General features: G+C 42.3%; 1 protein-coding gene across 2 annotated transcripts in view; it reads right to left on the bottom strand.

Annotated features, from left to right (window-relative positions):
- Nucleotides 1-1427: 1427 nt before the first annotated feature.
- The window catches only part of nav1b (neuron navigator 1b), an 86663-nt gene continuing 63327 nt past the window's right edge, over nucleotides 1428-24763 (bottom strand). Inside the window, exons 6-30 of one of the 2 annotated variants that reach the window (XM_018733040.2) lie at nucleotides 23557-24310; nucleotides 22054-22461; nucleotides 20167-20208; nucleotides 19905-20059; nucleotides 19447-19620; nucleotides 18329-18381; nucleotides 17528-17551; nucleotides 16933-17010; nucleotides 14219-14230; nucleotides 13094-13177; nucleotides 12045-12156; nucleotides 11308-11426; nucleotides 8972-9156; nucleotides 8719-8881; nucleotides 8346-8526; nucleotides 8081-8172; nucleotides 7389-7484; nucleotides 7134-7302; nucleotides 4864-5099; nucleotides 4584-4738; nucleotides 4389-4460; nucleotides 3932-4128; nucleotides 3367-3485; nucleotides 2943-3140; nucleotides 1428-2276 (exon numbers count right to left, since the gene is read on the bottom strand). In XM_018733040.2, the coding sequence (XP_018588556.2) occupies nucleotides 2181-2276; nucleotides 2943-3140; nucleotides 3367-3485; nucleotides 3932-4128; nucleotides 4389-4460; nucleotides 4584-4738; nucleotides 4864-5099; nucleotides 7134-7302; nucleotides 7389-7484; nucleotides 8081-8172; nucleotides 8346-8526; nucleotides 8719-8881; nucleotides 8972-9156; nucleotides 11308-11426; nucleotides 12045-12156; nucleotides 13094-13177; nucleotides 14219-14230; nucleotides 16933-17010; nucleotides 17528-17551; nucleotides 18329-18381; nucleotides 19447-19620; nucleotides 19905-20059; nucleotides 20167-20208; nucleotides 22054-22461; nucleotides 23557-24310 (3974 nt within the window). In that variant the 3' untranslated portion in view covers nucleotides 1428-2180. The remainder of the gene's footprint in view (nucleotides 2277-2942; nucleotides 3141-3366; nucleotides 3486-3931; nucleotides 4129-4388; nucleotides 4461-4583; nucleotides 4739-4863; nucleotides 5100-7133; nucleotides 7303-7388; nucleotides 7485-8080; nucleotides 8173-8345; nucleotides 8527-8718; nucleotides 8882-8971; nucleotides 9157-11307; nucleotides 11427-12044; nucleotides 12157-13093; nucleotides 13178-14218; nucleotides 14231-16932; nucleotides 17011-17527; nucleotides 17552-18328; nucleotides 18382-19446; nucleotides 19621-19904; nucleotides 20060-20166; nucleotides 20209-22053; nucleotides 22462-23556; nucleotides 24311-24763) is intronic. The other variant, XM_018733041.2, reaches the window with a different exon arrangement.

A 24763-nucleotide genomic window follows, 5' to 3' on the forward strand; every position in this document is an offset into this window, starting at 1 on the left:
GAGAAGTTACAGCCTCATCAGAGTGCACGGCATCTCCACACTACCTCTGGGCCAAAATCTTCATCTAAAACAGACAATATATACACTGGTTGCTATTAAAATACTACAAAACTGTGATGCAAGCTGCTGATTTCATTCTTCATAAATAAGTAGATAGCACCATTTGCAGTTGCATGCCTGCAGTTGAATTTTGGCAGCGTCAGTTGCGTGTTGAAAGGAACTGGTTGTTTATAAACCTTGCTGACAAGCGCGCTGGGCCAGCAGTTTCACGGGTTTAATTTTCTCCTGTCACTACAACATTTGTTTCTTCCAATTTGAAGGAGTACATCAGATAGCAACCCTGACACAAGCAAAGTGATAGTTTAATAGCACCAGCACAGGGATACCAGCACAAAGATAGTTTTTGCACCAATATCATCAAGGATGTTCCATGGTTAACAAACTGCAAGTAGGAATATATAAAACACTAAAGTATAGCTGACTCTTAAATTTACATTCCTATTGGTTCTTGCTACAAAGCGTCAATAAAATAATGCAATCTAGCACATAGTATAGCACATAAAGATATCTGCACCTTAAAACTTTGAAAGTGTGGTTACTGGTAAATGCCAAACTAAAAAGTGCTGCAGACCATTTTAATGGCCAAAAGTCACCATGTGTTCTCTTTGTACAAACTCTTGGACTCCCGAATGCACCATTCTACCAGATCCTACTCAGTACTTTTCACATAAAAAGCTTTCTGTACCCCATGAATAGAAATTAACATAAAAACAGTTAATATTATACATATTTTAATTTGAAGCTGGAACATTACTCTTGACACTCAGCAAGTGTCTTGGGACAACCTGATGTAGATTAGGGTAGCTCAGACACAGCATTTTTAATATCAATACTCAGCATTTTTTGTGAGTTTTCAGTGTGAGAACAATACTATGAAAATCACTGGTGACATTGTCTCCAATTAGGGAGAAAATGAGTCACATTTTTACTGTTAACCTGATATTGGGCCAGGACGGAACAGAGCTGTGTTCTCAGACCACAGTATGAGCATCTGAAAAGCTAGAAGCACAATGCAGAGAAGTGATGTCGACATGCATGAGTCCATCAAGCACCTTGGCCATTGCAAGATATGCAAGTGAATGGTGCTCATACATACTATTTTGAAAAATCACTGTACATTTGACCTCCATTTCTTAAAATACATTGAAACAAAAAAGAAAGTAAAGTGCTATTCTGCTGAGTCACACTGCAAACTGAAGACCATCTCTCCATTGTACTAGCTGTAATTAAACATTTATTATATAATAGAGAATGTTTCTAATGTGAATCAGCTGTCTCTGGACCTCAAAAAATATCCTACAGTAAGTGGATATATTAAGGCATATTTTAAGCACCAGATTTCTTATATGTGCTAATTGAAAACTGCATATGTTTGTGGCTTAGCCTTCTCACAGCTTATGTCACTGAGTCCCAAAATAAGGACGACCTATCAGATGGAACACGATGCCAACACTGCAGAATCTCTTTTTCAAGAGGGAAATCAACACTGCAATTTAACATATGCCATTTGCAATCCTGTCTTTCTCAAGAATGAAGAAGTCTTGAGATTGGTGGCTGGTCACTTAAAATTCGCTTGGAGCTGATCAGGTGGTAGTAACAACATTAGTGTATGACACCACCACCAACCAGTTACAGCTATGCCTTAATAAACAAGGATGTGTCTTTGCCATTTCTGTTTGCTCATCTCTCTGTCTACATGTTGTGAGGACCAACAACAAGTAATAATACTGCAAGTGCTCAGTGAGCACCTGTTTCCTTGAGTGGTATGGAGAGCAGCAGCAGTGGAACAGTAATGGTTCCTGATCAGAGTTTTCTTTAATTAATAAAACCTCTAATACAATTTTTTTTTTGAGGAAATTAACAAAACATTCAAAAGTTCTTGTCTACGTGTTGCAACGATTGCCATGCATCTGTCGTGTAAATAAAATTTCAAAAGGACAGTAGAAATAGTAATTTTTTGTTTTTAAATTTTTGCATGAGAAGATTGTTTTTCTAATAGCACTATATTTGAGTTCCACTACATACAGATCAGACTATGTCTGACAAGTCATTTCCTTGTCCTTGGACTGAAAATAACAGCTGTAGCCATCAAAAATGTTCAGCCTTGATAGCCCTGAAGCTCAAAGCGTGGATTGGAGACTGGGATCTGTCACCGTTTCTCGTTCAGGAGATTCAATGTAATTGGCTGCCTCCTGTAGTTTCAACAGCATGGCCATCTATAATGGGTAAGCAGTCAGAAGAACACATATTAACAGATATTAATCTCTTTCAATAAGTATTTTAAATGAAGAAATAGCAACATTCTAAACAGAGTTCATGTTCTGTTTTCCACAATCCCACAATCTAAATCTCCTGAATAAAACCACTTAATCCCAGTTTCAAATTAATTTAACATACAGTACATATTTTCTGAAATGATTATAGATGACAGGCTCAGCCTCTCCTCCAACAGACAATTACTTGGGTGCCGAAATCCCAGTTGTAAGCCATTAATAGAGATTAAAATGGACAGTAATCAAAATTATAAAGAAACAAAAATTAATTTTGGGTGACTCTATGGAAGCCCTTCAGCACACCAGCATCCGAAGCATGAACCATTTACCTCGATTCATTGCAGAAAATATGTTTAATTTTTTTGGTATCCTGTTTTTCTGTGTTTCTATGTGCTGTCATTTATTATACCTACTATAGATAGGGGTGGTTGTGACTGCACACCAGTTAATTAATTATATGTGGGTACATATTTCGTAGTTATTGGACAATGCAGAAGATAATGTTTGTATAATTTATAAGTATATGTGATATAAGGAAAAATAAGAGAATTTGATTGGGAAAAAGTAGTTCAAACAACAGGTCTGGTGAGAGCCACATGTGACACTCACCAAGGGGTCAGACTCTAGAGAGCTCGGTGGGGTCTCCTTGTTGGGCCTTTCCTCATTGGGCTGCCCTGGGCTGTCAGGTCCTGTGCTGGGAGGTGGAAGATGAAAAAGTTTGGCCTGGTCCTGCTGGGCTGATGGCCACGGCAGGGTACCCCTCACCCACTCCACTGGGTCCTCCCACACTGCCTTCTGACCATGGACCTGCAAACAATGGAAAGCCTTCAGCTATCACTAGGGCCAGCGGGACCTCGAAACAAACACGCTTAAATAACATCTTTAGAAAGAAATTTCAAATGTCTGCACTTTCACAAATTGATCTATTTGTATTATGCCCAGAAGTGTTTCAATGTCTGTATTCAGTATAATATAATTACCTTCATGATCTGCTTCACCAGGGCATGGCAACACTAGAGTAAAAGTCACTCACCTTGATTCCATCTTTAGCACCTTCCTGTAGGTAGGGAATGATGGAATGGTTCCACAGATCAATGAACCAGGAGCGGAATTCTTCCACAGTCACAGGGCAGGACAAGAAGAAGCAGGGTCCTAGGCACAAACAGGTAGTGAGAGTGTAATCAGGCTTAGCTCTCTTTTCCTGTACTGATTAGTTTTCACTGCTGTTCTCATTAGCCAATCAAGAATTTTCTCAATTCAATTCACTTCAATTCAATTCAGTTTATTTCTACGGAGAACTCCTCTCACATAGTGACACGGAGTGCTGAACAAAGGATCAGAAGCATAATATAAATAAAACATTGGCTATACATTACTGTAATAACCATGTAATCATTAAAGCTGTAAGTAAGCCAACTGGCCATGGAGGAAAGGAGCAAAAAAAAAAAAAACCCAACCAAAAGGCATGGGAGAAAAAACCTCTGGGGTCCAAGAGACAGTGGGTGCCCATCCCCCATGGGCATTCTACAATTTAAAATGACCAACTCTGAGACCAGAATTGCCCATCCAGCCTTCTCAGCACACCAAAGGAAGCATACCAATGAGGAAGTCAGAGGTGCTGTGCTTCTCCAAGAAGGTATGTAGGTGGTACCAGAGTTTGGGCACCCAGTCAAGCACCTTCAGCAGCTCCTCGCTTGCCAAGCTGCTCTCATTCTCTGCCTCCATTAACTTCCTGTGCAGGTAGCGCACCAGGAACCCATTGGCTGGCTCTACATTGTTGGAGAAGGTCACCATCCTGGGTTGAGGAGAGCAGTGCAGATCAGTCAGTTCACCCTCAGTAAAAGCTACAGTTGCTTTTAAAATCTAGATTTCAAAGGAAGTCTAGTGGATCTAAAGTGTTGTCTCTAGTTGGACCTAAAAATGTGGATCTAAAAATATTGTCTCTGAAAAGAAAAAGTTCTAATCTATACAAGTGACTTGAATGTACATGTTGTGTGTTTCAAAGCACAAATCTGTCTCAATTTCTATTTACTGAGTTCTCTGTGAGACTCCCACCTGAAGCTGAGGTGGAGACCATGGTTGGGAGTCATCTTCACAGGCTGGTTGGTAGTTCCAATAATATATGGACTAAAATGAAGAAAAGCCAGTGAATGATGTTAAAGCAAACATTACAGCAATTTCTACAGGAAAAGATCTAGTAATATGTAAACATTGCCTGCATATTGCTGCAGAGTCATCTCCTGAACTAACCATTTGTGGTATTTGCAGGTCAAGGCACCATTGACCAGCTCACTGATGGATGCTGCGTCACTAAGGTCATCCAGGATAATGACTAATGGGATGTCTGCTATGTTGGTCTCCCGGTCAATTTGATTGGCAAGGTTAGACAAGTATAGCTGCAGATCCTGAAAAAGACAGAATACATGCTTGTGTAATGCTTTTGTAGAGATAAAGAGAAGGGTGTGAAAGGACCAAGAGTAGAGCAAAAAATTCTTAAAAAAGGAAAAAGAATTTGCAAGAGAGCCCTGACCTTGCAGGACTGCCGGTGCATGTTATAGGTGACCACGATGCCCCCTACGACCTCACGGCCACTGCGTTCCACCAGGTACTCAGCTAACCGGGAGCAGAGGTAGGTCTTTCCAGTCCCACTGGGTCCTGACAAGATGAGGCGTCGGTGCTTCAGCAGCAGGCTGATGTAGTGCTGCATCATGGGCTTGGGGACAAGAGTCTCAAACACAAGGCTATCCACACACTTCTCCTTCAGGCCTGGACATGAAGGGAAAAAGAGTCATAGAGACATATTTACACACCACTGTACAAACATTAAATACAGTAGGGAATGAGGCTTATCTGACACATGACTCCAATGAACTAGTCAAAACTTGTTAATCGGAAAAAACAAGATCAGGTCTTGATGGCTCAAAGTAAAAGCTTATCATACCTTTCATGGTATGAATTACTTGACTGTGAAAAGCTGAGGGATTGACAGGCCTCATAGTCACGGACATGTCCAAAGCTAAAAGCTATATTTTTTAGAGTGGTGTAGCATGAGATCCACCCCAAACAAATTCAGGGAACTCTTGAAATTAGGAGCTACCTTGTCAGTGTTCCTGAAGAATTTAGGCAGCCTATAGAGGATCCATATCACAAGGACCATGTGATCTCACAGTTATTTGTTGCACGTTAATACATCATATCAAATGTCTCCTGACTATAAATTGTCCTGTTCTAATAATAACATGGGGCCTACATTCAGAGACTGTGTATCTTGCCTAGGGTGACATTTCATCTCCAGACATGGGGACTTGCTGCATGGCCTTGGCCAGCTGACATTCATACCTAAGGAATATTCTATTACTCAGACTGCCTGCTGCACGTCCCAGTACCTGCACTTCAGTTCCCATTGCTACTGCACATAGAGAAATCGGTGCTTGCAAGTAATCTTCTGTATTCCAGGGTTCTTCCTAGCATGGGCTTATAGTTCCCCTTTAGTTTGTGATCAGAGAGGCTGCTGTTCTACTCTGAGTCCGTGTAAGAGCTGAACTATGGGAAACTGGACTAATGGACTGTCAAGGTCGCATTGGGTCAAAGACCAGGAGTGGCATAGAACTTTGTAACCTTACTGGCTCAAGTACTTTTAAACACTAACAACATTGTCCAGCATGTGTTTACAGTTATAAGTAAGTAATTTTATGCTTAGAGTAATAACTTTTTAGATGTGGGGGTAACCAGCCAGTGCTATTCACAACTGCGGGTACCATGTTCATAGTTCATATTTTAAGGGCCATGTGGCCTTGTAGTTATTTGTTGCATGCTGATATGTTAGATCAAATTACCACTAGAAATAAATTTGTGTAATTGAAGCATGTGTTTTGTAACATTTGTAAGCTGCACAAGTATATAAAATGAACACATTAAATGAAAGCCAGATTCAGTTCTACTGAGGTGCTCTAAAGGATTACTTTTTAATAATTTATAATAAAAAAAGTAGAAATGCAATGGATGCAGAACCGAGCTTAGGAGGTCTACCTTTTCACCCAGTTTCATGCCTAATTATAATCCAAAGATTAATGAGGTCTAGATATTGGTTGTTCCTCATGTACAGTACAGCTATGAATGGGTGTGGGACAAAATCTTTACATACACATGGTCAAGGGGGTGAAAGAAAAGAAAGCAGAGCCATTCAGGGTCAAAATGGAAAGCAAAATGAAACTCCTCAGGTCTGGCCTGCCCCATGCAGATTGTTCAAGAACATCTGAATATTTGAGGGTGATAATAATGGAACTTTAGGCATTGGTATAGTCTTACAGAGAAGCAAATGTCCACATGGCAAATTGTTAGACAGTTGCTTTTTTATTATTTTTGGTTTTGAGTTCATAAAATTGTAATAAAAATAACATTGTTTAGGTAGTGAGTAAAGTGAACGCCTTGACCATGTTCTCCTAGTTTTTAATTTCCTTTAGATAAAAGGTTTCTAGGAAAAAACCAATACACAACATTTGAAAGGAAATAGGAAACACAAGCCTTGGAGCTTTGGTACAAACCATAAAATTATTTCACACTGTAGCTTTAAGTGCCATGCACAAGTAAACCAACCAACCAACCAACGTCTAAAACCGCTGGTCCCGAGCAGGGTCGCGGTGAGACAGAACTGTATCCGGCAACACAGGGCGTAAGACCGAAGAAAGAGGAGACACACCCTAAGCAGGGCTCAAACCATAGACCCACCACACAGCAGGTACTGGCCAAACCTGCCGCGCACCCCCACAAGTAAACCATGAATTTATAGTTTATTCTGACCTTTTAGAGCCATCGTAATGCAGCTGGCACCCTTGCCCATGCAACGGGAGGGTAGGGCTTCAGGGGCCTCGGTGCCCAGAATCCTCTTCATGTGATTGACCTGGTAACTGTAGATAGAGTCTGTGGACAAGGCCAGGCTGGAAGTAGGGTCCACCTTGCTTATGTAGTCCTGGGAACAATAGCACAAAAGGATGTCTTTCACTGATACTGTTGGGTGGTGCCAATGCTGGTCTTTGTGCATGTGCAGCTACTCACCCTGAAAACTTGGATGATCGCTGCATCTAACATGGTCCAGTCTGTTCTCCCATTGACTTTCACCAATCCTATGAAGAAGTCCTGCTGTTTCACATCCTGCAGGGTGAGGACAGAAAGAGGGACTTTGTGGGTTCTCCAGGAAATGAGATTGCTTTTCCTTACTCAGTTCAGCTAAAGGGCAGAGGGGGAGTGTGACCTAAATGTCTCATTTCAGTTCTTTGATTATCATTAGCAACATTTATGAACATCTATAGTTTAAGTGCAGTAAAAGTGTTGTTGAGAATGAGCACCTGTTAAGGTACATTTATCAACAGTAGGCAGTTGCATTTTTTATATTTTAAATGAATTTTGAGATTATGAGTTAGACCCTCTCCATTTAAGATGCAAGCTGTGGCTTGAACAGTCAGCAAAAACTGAAAGTTGGTGCACCTACTGTTGAAGATAGATGATCACAGATACACTGAAAACAAATAAATGATGTTCACTGCTGAAGAGAGTACCACGCTTACAAAGGCAAGGACTTTAAAAAAATCTTTTAAGTGCTGTCAATACTTCATTAACAGTCAGCCTGTTCACGAGCTATACAGTAGTGCAGAGTTTGTAGAAGTTGTAGCAAGTCCCAGGCCTTAGAGGAAATGTGTACCTACTGATGACTTTGCAGTAATTACACAATTCTTCAATGGCATGCTCACATCTTTAAAAACCTTTTGGTCAGCAATGCGAACCAGGACGCGCATGCGAATGTCATCCCTCTGAGAAGGTAGGCCTGACATTCTGGAGGTGTCTGTAGGAGCATGGGAGAGAGGGGAGAGGACACTATGATTTATTGAATTCATTAAATTTTAGCTGATCAATGTGCTCTACTATCAATTTTCATCACTGCAGATAAGTGAGATAATAAAATTAGAAGATAAAAAACTTCTTTACACAATTTGTTTGAAGAAGTTAACTGCTCACCTGGGTCTTCACTGAGGCTTAGGCTGAAAGACTTTGTGAAAGATGCAGACATGGATTGTCTGGGTGATGAGGCCATCAGTGCTGCCAATCCTGAGGACTGGGATGTGGAGTTGGACGCACCAAGAGTTGGACCCCCTGTCTTCAGCTGATCATTCTCTGCTTTCAGATTCTCCACTGTCATCTGTCAATCATCGGGGATATTTAGGACAGATTGAGAAGCATGACATCAAACTTTCGTTTCCGGAGAACGTTAACTGAATCACGACTTAATGAAGTATCACCATCATTTAAATGAAGTTCTTGTATAGCTTTTTGTACAGATTTTTTGTACAGCATGTAGTCCCACACTAATAAAGATCTGAAAGACACAAACCTGCATATTGCTCATGGCCTCCTGTAGCTGCTCTAACTGATGGGCAGAGCTCAAGGCCTCAAGGCGGATATCCGTCAGCTTCCTCTCCTTCTCCCACAGCTCCGAGCGCAGCTCTGACACCACCTTCTCCTCGTTTTCTGCCTCCTCATTACCCTCAAAGATTCTGGAATAAAACTCAAAAACATTAGCAATTAGCAAAACATCATTCTGTCTAGTTGTTCATTCCAGCACAGAGTAAGACCAGGAAGCTTACACTGAGGATGAATTAGAAGTGGATGACTTGATGGATGAGGTTGGGTTTTCACCAGCATCATGAGACATCTTTGGGGACGAGGGGGCAGAGGAGTCAGGCGTGGCAATCTCCTCAATATCTGAGTATGAATTTGCAGACTTCGGGCCCTTCTTGATGCTGAAAGCTTTATTGAAGGAGCTTCTCAGCTATAAGACAACAGCAGAAGAAATTAGAGGTTCGTGTTTTAAACAAAGAGCTTTGAAAGGGACATGACCAGTGTGATGTATCATAGCAGGGATCTTCAAAAATCATCAATAACCTTCATTGTAAAAAAACTGAATATTTTTCTGTTTTTGAATAAATTCATTTTGTGATTTTAATTAACTGGAAATTTCTAGATATTAATAATTATGCACAGCAAGACATTTTTTTCCAGTTCTGGCACTGAACTGTCTCCTTCTTAATGTGCAGGATTAACTAAGCACCTAGTATGACTGAGTGAGCCAAGGAACAGTAAGCAGGGACCACTTTCCATTTTCTGATATACAAGTTTAGTGCACTGATATTGCAGTTTATCACACGTCGTGAAATCCAGTGAGCTTCATACAAAGATCAGAAGTGTAAGCCATCAGGTTCTTTGCCACTGTTTGCCAGTTAAATTTTAAAGTAGTATTCTAAAATAACCAAGTAAAGCACAGTAAGCACAGGTGATAATATCTGCATAAGAGCAACATCCTATTAAAGAGATCCAAAACAGAAAACATTTCAAATGGTCTGTTTGTATCTCTCACTGAAAAGAGAAAGACAGCAATGTTTCTGTATCACTAATACACTAATAATACAATACTAACAAATGGCATGAGATTTTTCTGAGGCATCAGAAACAAGTATAATGACAGAGATAGCTAAAGAAAGCCAAGAGTTCACCTTGATCTGTTTACAGGAAAACAAAAACACTAGTATGAATGAAGAGTGCAGGGAATGACAATCTTCCTTCATTCATGGAGGGTTCTAACATCACAGAGCATGGAAATTAATGGTTATCAGTTAAACATGGGCATCTGCATAATTGTTACTGATGTTCAGTTCTTGACAGTGTTATTCCAGATCGAGAAAATAAATGTATAATAATGCAGGAATGAAAAGGGTTAGGGGGGTGCGGTGGCGCAGTGGGTTGGACCACAGTCCTGCTCTCCGGTGGGTCTGGGGTTCGAGTCCCGCTTGGGGTGCCTTGCGACGGACTGGCGTCCCGTCCTGGGTGTGTCCCCTCCCCCTCCGGCCTTACGCCCTGTGTTACCGGGTTGGCTCCGGTTCCCCGTGACCCCGTATGGGACAAGCGGTTCTGAAAATGTGTGTGTGTGTGTGTGAAAAGGGTTATGCTAATGTGACATGGAAGCTAATGGCAGCTTTTCCAAAGGTTGTCAAGTATGACTCGTTGGGGCTGAGGTGTAACACAGGGCTGGGGGGTTTGCAGTTTTGCAAGACTAGATACTCACCTCAAACACCTGTAATAAATAGAAGGGAGGCGTGGAAGAGAGACCAGAGTCATACTTTAGGTCAGTTTTGGAATGCGTACCAAAGACAGAGAAAGCGCATAGACAGTTAAGCAGACCGATGTGTTGATGACAGCAATGGAGGATCCATAAAAGCAAATCATTCCACGGAAATTTATACCAGATGCCATATCATCGTCATGACTTTACAACTCATTGCAACGTCAGGCTTCTTCTGCTGTAACAGCAATTCAAAAGTTGATCAATTCTAGTGACAGTATTAAGCTATAACTGTTATGCTTGAAAAGTTAGAACAGTTTTGATGCTTCATAGTGCATAACTTGAAGTGATCAATAAAAACATTAAAAGCTGAAATAAGTTTTGAAATATTAAATTATCATTTCTTTGCTAGATTGATTTTGTTTGCTGCAAAATGTCAAACATTGTGTTATCCTTTATTTAGCTGATGCCTTTGTCCAATGATAGGATCAAGGATAACAAAAGAAGAATAATAACAATATTGTGTAAAGTAAACTTTATAGTTGCATATAAATTTTCCTAGTTAGATTTCAAATGGCTCATAAGGATTTGAGTTTACAGAGAAACCAAGGCCTATTCAAAAGATACTGTTAGACTAAATTGCTACTATGGTCTTCATAACTGAAAGCTTTCAGTTTTGGCCTTCATCGTTTCTTAGGGGTAAGCTTTGTTGAAGGGTTTGGGTCTGTTATGGGTTGTTTCGTACCTGACTGTGAATACATGTCAAAGCTCTCAAAGAACATGTGTGCTCTTTTTCCATACGCAGCATCTCAAAGTTTTCCATGTACTTTGTAAGCAGTCAGAGAATAGCAGAACCTCTCTCACCCAGCTCTTCTTCTTCTTCTTCTTGTCAGCATCCTTGCAGCTCCCAATACTTGAGTGACTGGTGATGCTGTTGAGGCTGGAGATGCTTTCTGAGGAATTCTGCCGCTTGATGTGCAGCTCTGTGGAGACAAATGGGATGGTACAAAAATGGACACCAGACCAGACCTGAGCAGACACAAGTTACGTCTTGAAGACTGGGGCATGGCTGGATCTCACCCTCCTGATCACTGTCTGCAATTACTTTTCCCTTCTGTTTCCCTATCTGTCTCAGCCTCAGTCAAGAGTCAAGACCAGTCAGTTCATTAGTTTCAAACAATCTCATGTAGTGCACAGAATTAGCTTGGTAAACCTTATTTTCTTTTATAAAGTACAGAACGTGTGTCAGTGAACATCTTGCATTCTAAAATTCCCGGATTTTAATACTGCACCTGCTGTAGTACCCATGAGTAAGAGAGTTACCCTGAATTAATATAGTAAGAAATACCCTGCTGAAAAAAATGGAAAATTAATTTTAAGTATCTTGATACTATACTAGCCAAATTAAATCACCTTGGATAAAGGTGTCAAAGAAATTAATAAATAAATAGAAACGATAATTCATTAACTATTACAAGACTCGTTTCATAAATACTGCAATGGTACACAAAATTTGCTTGAGGTTGCATTTGGTCATCAAAATTTGGATTAAAAGGCACAATATGGTCCCAATCTGATATGTAATGAATGGGATACCCTACCTTTGGGGGCATTATCAGGGTTGCTGAGCGCCCCCTGAATGATGGCTTGAGCCTCTGTGTTCTTGGCCTTCAGATCCTCGATCGTCTCGCGCAGGTCCACCAGCTCAGAGTCCTGGAACAAGCTGTCCCATCAGACTACAAACGCCACCCTTCCTACACCCTGCCATCTAACACTTCAAACACGAGCTCCACTTAACCATCTTAAGCTTCAAACCCCATCCCCCTTGGAATACTACTTTTACTGTTTTAAACCTTGCCTCCACAAGGCCATCCTACATTTCAGACTCCAGCCTCACCCACCCATCCTACAAATGCCACTTCCGATTAAATTTTTAAGAAAAGGTCTTCTCAAAAGGTTTGCATGTATTTCCAAACTCTTTGGAAGATAATCCTGTGTAGGACTGTACTGACTTGAAGATGGTCTGGATACTAATTCCATGGATAGCCAACATGGAAGCAATGTTGAAAAGGAGATGTAAACCTTCACACTAAGACACTAAACCAGCTGAGCTGAGTTGGAAATATGAACACACTGTAACATAAAGATGGGAATGGCATTGCTGGCTGCGAAAGATTGACAGCTCTCTTTCCTCTGTGGCTTATCACAACATGTTAAATAGCTGCTGAAAAGTATGATCTAGCCACAGTGTTGGGGCTGCCAGACTGTGGCCCGGATTGCACCACTATCTGTTCTCCGCTGTCCACTCTTCAGACTAAACCCTAGTCTCAGTTTACCAATGTTATGTTGTAGTTAACAACTGTAGTATCCGTAAGTCACAGAGAGAAAGATGCATTGGTGAAACTAAGCTTTCATATTTTCATCTCAGAAAAGAAACTGTCAATTACATTCAAGAATTACAATCACATAATTTCTTTTGATGATCTGGTAGCCAATACAGCCTAACTGATAATTGTACACTGTGCTAGAGAGCAGTTATAAAACTGTGTTGACGCCGCACCACCGATTTATACACTATCATTGTTCACATGGTTGCAGCCTTAATCGGGAGTGAGGTTCTGCAGGATTATGAACAATATCTGGGGCCTACCTTCTGCTCGGAACTGGCAGAAAGGGACTGCAGTCGTGAGGTCATTAGTGCAAGGCTCTGCTCGAACGCTGCCACCAGGTTTGCCTGTGAACAAGGGGAAGGTGAGTCCTGAGGTCACCGAACATCACAAATCACTGGCGTGGTGTGACGGACTACTGTAAGTAGGTTTTAAAACTGCGTGGTACTAGAAAAGGAGAGGGATGTTAGCTGAAAGGACAGAAACAAGGGATTTAGTATCTAAACGATTCAAATTAAAAAACCATTTTACATCACAATGATATCACTCTTAACTGGTATGTCACAAGACTAAGGGGTTCTCCTTATTACCTACCTGCTGGAATTTTAACTGTTATTATTATGTGTGAGATCATATGAGAAAACTGATCAAATCCAGACAGCTATCTCTGATTTAAAGCTGCTATGACTGTCTAACTCTGATAGTTAAGAGCAGCATCAGTGCCATCCGGTGGTAGGGCCTGCTTATAAAGAAAGCGGGTTATCTCATGAGTCTGACCCCTGACTGAGTGGAGGTTTGGCAGGGGTCAGGATGAGGAGGAAGTTAGACTCCATTATGGACAATGGCTCACATCCCCTCCACAAAATAATCACTATGAGCTCCTTTAGTCATGACATTGTTCAGCTATGATACCGAAAAGGGCAATTTTGGGGGTCCTTCTTAGCAACAGCTGCCTGTCTCCATAATGCCAATCGACAGTTTTTTAGCTCCTCAACACAGAGGAGCAGGGCTCTGCATTGAGTACATTGAGTTGTTACACAGTTTTATTTATTGTCTAACATATCTGTACCTTGTAAATGTTGATTTGATATTTGTGATCTTCTTGCTATTATTTATGGTTTTATTTTCCCAGTATGACTGCGCCCCTTGTTATGTGCCGTGTTGAGCTGCTGTGTATGAATTTCTCTGTTGCATATGAATTTCCACAATAAAGTATTATATCCTATACTATCCATGAATTCTGTATCTGACACAGAAAACCACATACTGGGGCACTCCATCTGCCAGAGGTTCAACTGTAAGGGGCAACCGCAAGGGGCAAAGTCATGCCACAGTGACGCACGGGGTTGGGGGAGAAACTGGGTCAGTGAAGTGACAGTCCAACAAACCTGGCCAAGCTGCTACACCCAACATCCGATGGTATGAGTATGTGGCCGGCAGGCAGGGGGTGCCAGCATGTTCCGCAGCCATTACAGCCAATAGTAGTTGGAGGAAAGAGGCACAGTGGTGTTAGGGTTGATTGCAAACTGACATTGCCTGCATCCAATTGGAAAAAGTGGGCCAAAGGCATGATGGACTTATATTTTACACTCTACTTCTGTTAGACCGACAATATGCTCCTCAGTACTGGTAACCATTAGATCTATAAATATTTAATAAAATGCAAAACTGCTAGAATTTCTAGAAAATATATTAAAACCACTAATATCACTAGTAACTGTTCTACATGATGCTAACAGACACACAGTTTAAAAGAATAACTCTGGAAAACGGGGGCAAGTTCTCTAGTAGAAAATATAAGGTCACCTCCTGATGTGATACCCCCTTACATACATATGCCTTCTACTCAGAGTGACTTGCAGAGTGACATGGGTGGGGAAGAGTCAGCACTTCTGCAAAACGATAAAAGGGGTTAGCACTAAAAGGTCACCCCCCCGGTCAGCGAGCCTTACGCACATCGAGATTGAGGTGCTCTAAGCATTCCACACGTGTGACACTTGCCCGAGAAATGGGCTAAGCTCCGGAGTGGAGATTGTGCTCCTGCTGTGAAGTGTCAGTTGCTGACATTCATCTTGTGCTCCAGAATCTCACCCCCATCTCACCATCCTAAGCATCTAAGCATGTTTTCTTTTGAAATGAGAGCCAGTGTCATGAAATCCAAACCAAAAGAGAACTTTCACAATAGCCTCACACCAACTTCTTAACATCATTTACTATTATTGAAAAATGTTCCAATTCCAATACATAAACAATCAAATATTGCCCAGCACAAAAGAAAATAAACTTAGAACACATACAATTTGTTTAAAAATAATGGTTTCAGACAGGATGTGTGTGAAATACAGGTGTTACCCTACAAACTGTCTATACACTACTGAGCATGTTTGCATAACAACAGCATACTGGACATTGCACCATTCGGTGGCCACGGTCTCTATATGACTCAACATCTAACTTCAGAAATGCCTCTACTCCGCCTCTACAAGTTTTTCTTCCAAAGGACACTCATCTAATTCCACACAACCAGCCTTTACTCCAGCCCTGACCACAGTTACAGCACTACAAGACAAGCAGGGCTGCTGACCCTTAGGAGTAAAGACATGGGCATCCATGATTATTACTTCTAAACTAAGATCAGTTCTTAACACATCTGGTATGAGGTTCTGACAATTTTCTTAAAATATTGCAGTGGAAGGAAAGCCGATAAATCTTACTCATCGTGCACTGTCATTACTGATCCTATTCCATTGATCAGTCCTGGTTCCTTATGTTGCATCTTTGATGAGTTTCAGTCCAGAACTTTCTTTCAATATCGGCAGACTATATTATAAGAGACTAGCAGATCCTTGCCATGTGACAGAAGACAAGGTTACAGGATTATTTCCAGAATAGCATGTGCCAGCTGGGCAGCCTATACTTAATACACAAACACCTCTAGACATACAACAGAGGATCAGCAACAATATAGGAACACAGAAAAGGGTTAATCAGAGAACAAAGGAACACACACAGACACTCCCTGGATTACCTGATGTATGACTTACGCAATTTCATACTTAAGTAAATCATGCTGTAAAGTCACTATCATAAAGTGACTGATGCTTTTTTCCAAAACAGAATACACTGTTAAGATACCGACAATTATTTACACATTCATACAGCTGAATAATAGTACTGCAGCAATTTAGAGTCAGTTCCTCACTCAAGGGGACTACAGCTCAAAGGAGGATGTGAACCACCAGCTTTTGGGTATAGAGGCAGCAGTTAAAACCACTACGCTACCAGCTCTGTAATCATCTCCCTCACCCTATACAGCACCACCTCCTGCCACTGCCTGGACTGACAGGTAGAAAGTGGCCATGGTATAATAATTCAACTAAATACTTTTATTTAAGTAGAGTCTGAAAGTTTTTTTTTTTTTCTCCCTAGTATTTACAGTGTGGCAGTTTGACATTGCTGAAATGAGATACCAAAGAAAATGTAACTGCTCTATGTGATTGTACTGCAGTAAAGGTGGCTGGAAGTCCAGATGGTGCAACATGAAAAGTTCCATCCCAGACTGATGCATGACTTTACAGTGTCCAAGCTTTCCACAGTCACATATCAGAAACAAAAACAACTCAGTGCTCACAGCCATTCCACAGGTATTGAATGGAGACTTGATTGTGGATGATAAATAAAAATCACACGGGGATAGACAGGATATTACACTGGAGGCTGAAATGACTGAAAGGGGAGATAGGGAAAGATAGAGGGTACCGTCATTTCCTTTGAAAAAATAAAAATGTAATTTGATTCAGCTACATTGTACACCTAATATCCTAAGGGAGAGTCGTGGTTATATCGAAGCACAGCCAAAGTGTGAAAAATGGTACTTTTAAAGCACACATTAACATCTATGTGAATAAGTGTTAGGGTTGTTGGCTCATCATGGACATTTATCCTCTCATACGTAGCTGGTGCTGTTCCTGGATCAGAACTGACATTCAGTGACTGAAGTCTACTGCATGACCGATATTGCAGCCGGGTCACTGAAACTGAACATTTGTCTTGCCACGTTGGAGGACCCCCTGCATAGGTTAGTAAATCCTGGTATACATACATTTTCGGAGAGCTGGTTGGTAAGGCTGGCCACCTTCTCCTGGGATGACTCCAACTCCCGCCGAAGTTTTCGGATTTGCTGTTTTGAGACCAAAATCATAGAGTTACAAGTAAGACAAAACTGCTTGTTTGATCATTGTTTTCAGGCAGTCCTGCACACCATGCCAAAAGGCAGTGGATTTAGAAAACATGCATTCATACACTTCAATAGTTATTATTGATTAATGGCAAAGAAAAACTCAGTCATGCTCCATAATATATCTGCAAAATGTTTCAAAATATATCTATTAGTTCAAGCCATAGAAAAGAACATCCAGAGTTAGGAAGTGAACTTTGGTATTTAAAAAAAAGAAAAAAAAAGAAAACTTATTGATATTAATTTTTTAGCTAAGAATCAAACTTCAAATAATGGACAATGATATTTGTTGAATGGAGCAGGATGATGGGAATCATGAAGCTCTCAACAGGCATGGGGTCCACACTGCAAATGAGGCCCATCCCTTGGAGTGTTTAGGATAGAGGATGGCCCAGAGAAGGAAGGATTGAGGTTCAGTTGGAGACAGAAGAATTAGAGAGAGCCAACAGGACAGATTTACCTCGCCCTGCATCCTCTCTTCAGCCTGCGCAAGCGTGAGGGATAAACAGAGAGAGAATAAGAGAAGCATAGGGAGGGAAAGATGCAGCAAGTCTAGGGAGGGCAGAAGTCTATAGAAATCAGAGATGTGTAGATTGTGTGGATGAGGTCACATGACAAAGTAGAAGTCTTTTGACAGCAACAACATAGCATGACATAGATACCTAATTTTTTATCTACATGTTTAACAAGAAAGAATTACTAAAGACAAGCTGATATTTCAGCCAATCTAGATCAGTAAAAAGAGGCCTTATTTTAAGCCTGCCGGGTGCTGCCACGCCGTATATTAAACTGCTTTTGCCATTTAAGAAAGCCAGCTAAGTAAACATGGATGTTGCTAACACAATGTATTATATTAAAGTCATGTCATAATAGAATTAATAATCGAAAAATGTTTTCAGCCATGACATTAAAGTCTCTAGAATTCTGAAGTGCTCAGCAGTTGTATGATACAAGGCCACTGCCAGAGTGGGTGTTCTTTATGTGTCCCACAAGTGCCAAAGCCAGCGCTAAAGCCTCTTTCCCGTCATAACGTCAGGAATTCAGATCTTGCAAGGTGAGCAACTTCACTACATTGAATGAAGAACAGATTGGAGGGCGGGGAGTGCCAGCATCCCTCACACAGCCTGTTGACAGGAGCAAAACTGCTGAATGCCATATTATTGGGTCTGGGAGCTGATTAAAGTATGAGAAGTGAGTCCCCTGGGCATGTGAAAGAAATTTTGTGGAGCGAGTTGTGCTGCCATCCACAAGTTTCACTCACCGAGGAATAGTTAGATGAAGCGCTGGATGCCAGGGAGAGGACCGAGCCGTGGACTGCATATACAGAAATTGTATGAAATGAGACATTCACAAAAAACAAACAGACAGAACAAAGGAACCCCCCCCCCCCATTAAAAAAAAAATCTCTAGCCCCTCATCTACTGAGATGTCAGGGTCTGCCAGAACCCAATCACACATTTTGTAAGACACACACACATTTTCAGAACCGCTTGTCCCATACAGGGTCGCGGGGAACCAGAGCCTACTCGGTAACACAGGGCACAAGGCCAGAGGGGGAGGGGACACACCCAGGACAGGACGCCAGTCCGTCGCAAGGCACCCCAAGCGGGACTCGAACCCCAGACCCACCGGAAAGCAGGACCGTGGTCCAACCCACTGCGCCACCGCACCCCCTGCATTTGGTAAGAATCGTGTTATTTAATATATGACTTTGAATCCTCCCCGTTCATGCTTTTATTATGCTATTTTTGTGTCCTTCTGATTTATGGTAATATGCAATGTTTTACTTTTGAGTGACAGGCACCACTGAAGTAAAGACATAGTCGGAGAAAGAGGGAGAGAAAACCCGTCGAGTAAAATTTTAAGGGAGCAACAGATGTCATAAAGCAAAACCCAAATTAAATCTTTAATTTCCTCTAAGTATACACACTCTTGATACATAATGAAGAACAGTGGCAGAAATATTATATATCTAACATTTATATATTGTATAAGTATTATAAAACAAAAACCCGAGTGGATTTATGCATCAGCTCCTCTACAATTAAACATTTGAATTTTGTGGTAGCATTTACTTCGCTTTTCATTAATTTGTTTAACCTCATTTAGGACACTACCTCAGATTTTTTAAAATCAGTTTCATAAAATAGACGAAATAGACAGGGATCAGATCTTAGTCCCCTAAAATTTTTATACTACATAACTGGAAAGTAAAAAAGGGGAACTGGTGTTAGCCTTCCAGCATTCTTTGTTTGCAGCATTTGGGGGCAGGGCTCAGGCATGCTACTGAGTAGAAGGTAATCTGAATGTTAGTGGAAGGAAGGGGTGCCGGGGAGGTGTGAGGGGAGTGAGGCCTCAGAAATGAGGCCGCCAGCTCACCATCATCCCCAGGCTCACGGAATGAGCCGGAACGGATCATGCTCTTGGGCCGGTCGGCTAGCGACAGGCTGCTACCCAGCGGGGAGGTGCCGTAGATCTCAAAGGCGGCGTCTTGAGTGGGGATGCTGTTGGAGCGGGTCATGCGGGGGGTGCCAGCGCTGGGGGTGGGTGCCACTACAAGGAGGGTGGGAGCAGTGGAGGAACACAGGAGACTGGGGTCAGGTGGTAACATGGGCTCACAGCACTAATGTGCTGGTGTCCATTTTGGAGTAGTTACTGCATAGCATAGTTAGACTGGGACACAACAAGAGCAGCTCACTGATGTCATAAAATACCTATAACCTCTCCATCTGACGTCATAAAGCTCATCATACTTACAGTAAAACACTGGCTTCCTCAGGTATTTGTGGAACATGTTTCCCAGGGAGGGCATGCGGCTGCCCGATGGCAGTACTCACCAACATTAGTGAGGGGAGCCTTCCCTGAGATGGCCACGGGGCTGGAGGTGGGAGAGGGCAGCTGCGGCGGTGTCTCTGAGTCCATCATGCTCACGATGGTGTGTGAGTGGCGTCTCTCCTTGCCCTCCTCCTCAGGCTGACCAGAGCCATAACGGCTGAAGGACCATCGCAGACAGCATGTTACGCACACAAAACACGCTGCATCAAGCCATCACAAAACTCTTGAGAAATTCCCCACACGTTTCTCCAATAGAAATCATACCTTAGTCCTTTTTTGGGTAGGGTGTTCCTGTCTCTTGGTAAACTACGAACAGAAGAACACAGTTAGCTGTCTGAGTTAACCTATATTATACACTTCCGTGTCCAGTATAGTTATAATGAAGAGACTTTTTAACAATACACCCATCCCTCGGTGTCACGACCCAGAAGAATGACTCAAACGATCACAAGGGACACCGCTCCAGGTCCACCCATCCCCATCAGCGCACCTGATCTCAAATTAATGACCAGCTCTATGAAGGGAATGAAGGGGTACTATCAGGTTGCGGATTATTAATCAGCATTACACTGCCTTGCTTGCGTCCAGTAAATTATCTTTGTTTATGTACCTGTTTTCTCAAAGTCTTGTTCTCCGTGCATTTCCATCCCTGTCCTGTCTGAATCAGTCCTTCATGCCCCATCCGCGTCTTGTGTTCCATCCCTGTCTCCGTCATGCCGCTGTGTGCACACCCTGGTCTCATACGCCTGTTCCACTTAATGTCCTTGGAAGAACTCTGTGTGTCTCTTTGTCCCATGTTTATCGTATCACTCGTGCATTTCATGTGTTAATCTGCACTATGCACTTCTTTTTACACTCTGTGTTTGAATCCGCACTGTGCACTTTTATTGAGACCGTGCATTTCAACCCTCACTTTTTTCATCCGTGTCCAGACGTTATAGTGAAATACATCCGTTTGTTAAACTCAGCTTACATGGTTAACTGATTCAGTGAAATCACAGTCAGGCAAAGTCACTTTGTGAGGAGAGTGAATTATCATTATTTCTTCCTGAAAAAGTATAATCGGTTCCGGGATGAAAAATTTCATCTAAAATTTAAAATTAGCCAGAATAAAGGTATGGCACCATGACATGCAGATAGTGTTAATTTTTGGACCAACGGTGCTGTCTTCGGACTCATGACTCATAGGCAAAATCATAAAACAATTTATTTCTGACAATGTTACGATAGTGATGATTTTTTTTTAAAAAAATAGTTATTATTTATACTTTTATATAGTTTATTTCTGAAAGTTAAAACTGAATCTTCTAATTTAGTCATGGGTTAGGTCCACCATAATTGATGTGACTGGTTGACACGATCGATGTGACAGGAAGTAGGAAACAGGAAGAAGGAAGTACGTATGTACTCATGATGACAAAATGCTTTGTGCTTGTTTCAGTTCAGCTTACGTGCTTAAAAACCAGATTTCATATTTCTTTTATATTGAGTCAAATGCGCTGCTTCCTTATTGACCCTCTTGAGTGCAATTTATGCATGTCAGACTCAGACAGAGGTGGCATATGCAGTAGATTACAATAACTCTGGGACAAAGCCAACTTTTCCATTAGGACAGATATTATGAACAAAATGTGCAGGAAAACGAGTTTACTGTAGAATCACAGACACTCTCTGTGTAGAGCACAGCATATCCACCAATAACTTTTACATCCATAATGTAAAAGGTGACGATTCCTTTTCTGTACCTACCCCACCACAAAGATTCTATCACAAAGGTTTTTTATACACCAGTAGGTGGCGATGGTTCCCCTCCCTGGATAAGAATCATGGTAAAAGGGACACAGTTTTATTAGGCAGTTGGACAGCAGATCTCGAATGCACTAGGGGACAACCGAGGGAGAAGCACAACTACCCTTTCAGACAGCATAATCAATCATTCCTCCTCGTCTTTAGAAGGAATATGTTCACACCCTGGAGCAGCTGTGCATTGCTGAAATGAACCCTAAAGCTACTGCAGTGTTACAGGCTATAAGACTGTTGACCACTGTGGGACAGGACATCCTGATATGACAGCCCAGTTCAGGGCTAAAAAAACAGCTGCTGATGCTGGGCAATCAGTATGACTGCATATGCATGCGCTTGTGAACTTACCTGTCTGGCAGGGTAAGAGAAGCCCTGCTTCCAGCACTCCAGGTCCCGGGAGCCTTTTCTTGCTCTTGCTCACTGGGCAGAGCAGGGCTGGATGGCACGCTCATGTTCAGAGGCAGGGACTCCATGCTATGGTGCAGTCCTGACAGTTTGGGGTAGAGCAGAGGTGACCCACCCAGACTTAGGGGCTGCCCCGAGAAGCAACTGGGGGAGTCAATGTGGAGCACGGGTGCAGGGCTGGGAGTCAGCCTTGGTGGGACTGTAGAGCCTGCCAGATCTTGGAGCTTGGAAAAGGGTGGAACCTTGGGTGGGAGGTCATGCAGAGCCATGCAGGAGTCCAGGCTGTTAGAGTTGACCTTGTCCAGGTGAGCCAGACTGGGTGGCCTCCCTAGTGACTTGCTGCTCAGCAGCCTGTGTGATACACAAAAGAGCGGAAGGCTGTAAATGCCATACCACTCAGTCTTTGACACACCAAGTAGCTCTATCTGGAGCACCAAGAATTGTCTGTGAGGAATACCAGGCAAACACAGCACATAACATTTGACACTTTAAAGCACGTGAGATGATCCTTTACTTTATAAAGGGAATTAAGTGAATTTACAATTTATACTGTACAGCCAACGAACAATCGGATACCACAGTTTTACCACTAAAAATGTACTTAAAGCAAGGACCTTTAATACATATCTTGCTGTGCAAACAGTATGACATAAACTGCTGTGAAATAATCATCAGGAGAGCATTTTATAAGAAAAAGTCGCTTTTGCATCCCCAGTGACAGAGCTTTAACTGCCATCTTGATCAGCTTAATGTTAGGAAGAGGATCAATGCTGCTGTTTATACAGTCAGCACCAGCAAACCTTTCCATCATTTTAGGACCTAAACCAATAAAGCCGGCAGCAAATTTCGACCTGTGTTTAATTTTTTTTTGCCCACAAAGAGAAATTCTCAAAATCTGCAGCAGATAAGTGAGTTCTTTAAAAGGTGAAGAATTTGATATTTTAGTAGCTCATTTAAAGGAGAACATCCATAACTGGTGGCAATTTAAACACGCCTACCTGAACTGACATGTATCTCCAGTGAATTGTAAATGTCTGGAAGCTCAGAAGCTTCTGGGGCTCTCTCATATTAACCAAGGTCTTTGAGATTTATGAAAGCAGTTAGACTTTTATTGTCATAATTATTATTGGTGAACTACAAGCTATAAGATGGAAAATGCACGTGGATGAACTATGAGCTGCTCTTTGCCAACTAGCAGTGTAACTGGTAGGTCATGTAACAAATCCTCCATGGCATCAGAGGTGACATGTGTCAACAAAAGGGTTTGCTGCCTAAAGCAAATATTCTGGTATGGAAGTAGAATATATTGTACGAGATGCAAGTTTGCCCCTAAATGTAAGACGTATTAGTCTATATGTGTTATGCTGAATTTCATACCGTACCTGAGTTTGCGTGTGTTTAGTGCTAGAACTAAGGGTGATGTGTTTCAGAGAGAGGCTGGCGTACCTCGGGGTAGTGGGAGAGGACAGTTCAGAATACTTGCTCCCACTGGAGTGGCGCAGGCCCAGCTGCTTGCTGCTGCTGTCCCCGGATACCTGGGTCTGGGGGGAGTCACATTTTTGGAGCCCACATTCTGAGTCAGATGCCACTGCCTTAGCCTTGGCCTTCTCTTTCTCCCGGTCAGTCTGGTTGACAGGGCTGGCAGCAGGACGTGAGATAGGCTTGCCCAGCTCCTTCTGCCTGGAGCCTGAAGCCAGCGTGGGTGTGGCTACAGGTTTGAGGCTGAGCAGGCTGGCATCGATGCTGCTGCTAACAGGCCGCCCAGCAGGACGCCCGGTGAGGCTCATGGCACTGGACTTGGCCGGTCGTGGGAGGCTGCGGTATTGGATGTTGTTGCGGGCATTGGGTGACAGGAAGCCCTGGTCACAGCTAGATGCGTCCAGACTGTTCTTACGGCCTCCCGCACCACTGCTGCCACCCACTGGCTTCACAGGGATGCTTGAGGACTTGGGCGTCTTGCCAACGGTGGCTGAGCCACTGGAGATGGTGGCGCCACTTGCTGTCATCACTGTGGCGGTGCCAGTCGCAGGAGTGGGCTTCTTGTACCCAAAGGAGCCACCAGCAGAAGGGCGGACAAGGCCTGAGGGGGGCTTGCGGTGTTCGCCACGGTCCTTCCCTGCATCTGAGCAGGAACGCTGCAGGCCAGCAGCCTTTATGACCATCTTGGCCTTGTCCACTGGCTTCTGGTCACTCTTTGATACTGGGAAAACACAGAGATCTGTTTTTCATCATAGTCATTCTTTCAAACCGTGTTCTCAAAGTACACCGAAACAAGACACACACCAAGCTAATTACAGTAAAAATCATTCACTTATTTAAACTTATTCATTTAATTGTTACTTTCCTCCAGAGCAACTTATAACATTATGGTTTTTGCAGTTGTTTACCCATTTATACAGTTTGGTTTTTTTTATTGGAACAATTCTGGTGTAAGTAGCTTGTTCAAGGGTACAACAACAGAAAGTGGGATTTGAACCTGCCATCCAAAGGCAGCAGCTTGAACTGATACACTAGAGGCTGTCCCTGATTATAGTGGTTTATATCCTATTTGGAATATAGGAGGACCCAGGTCAGAAAAAAAAAACCTAAATTTTTTAGACATTCAAGAGCTTTGGTTGTAATTCCCATGAACACCACCTCAGCTCTATGACAC

This window comes from Scleropages formosus, chromosome 2, assembly GCF_900964775.1.
Source record: "Scleropages formosus chromosome 2, fSclFor1.1, whole genome shotgun sequence".
Classification (NCBI taxonomy): domain Eukaryota; kingdom Metazoa; phylum Chordata; class Actinopteri; order Osteoglossiformes; family Osteoglossidae; genus Scleropages; species Scleropages formosus.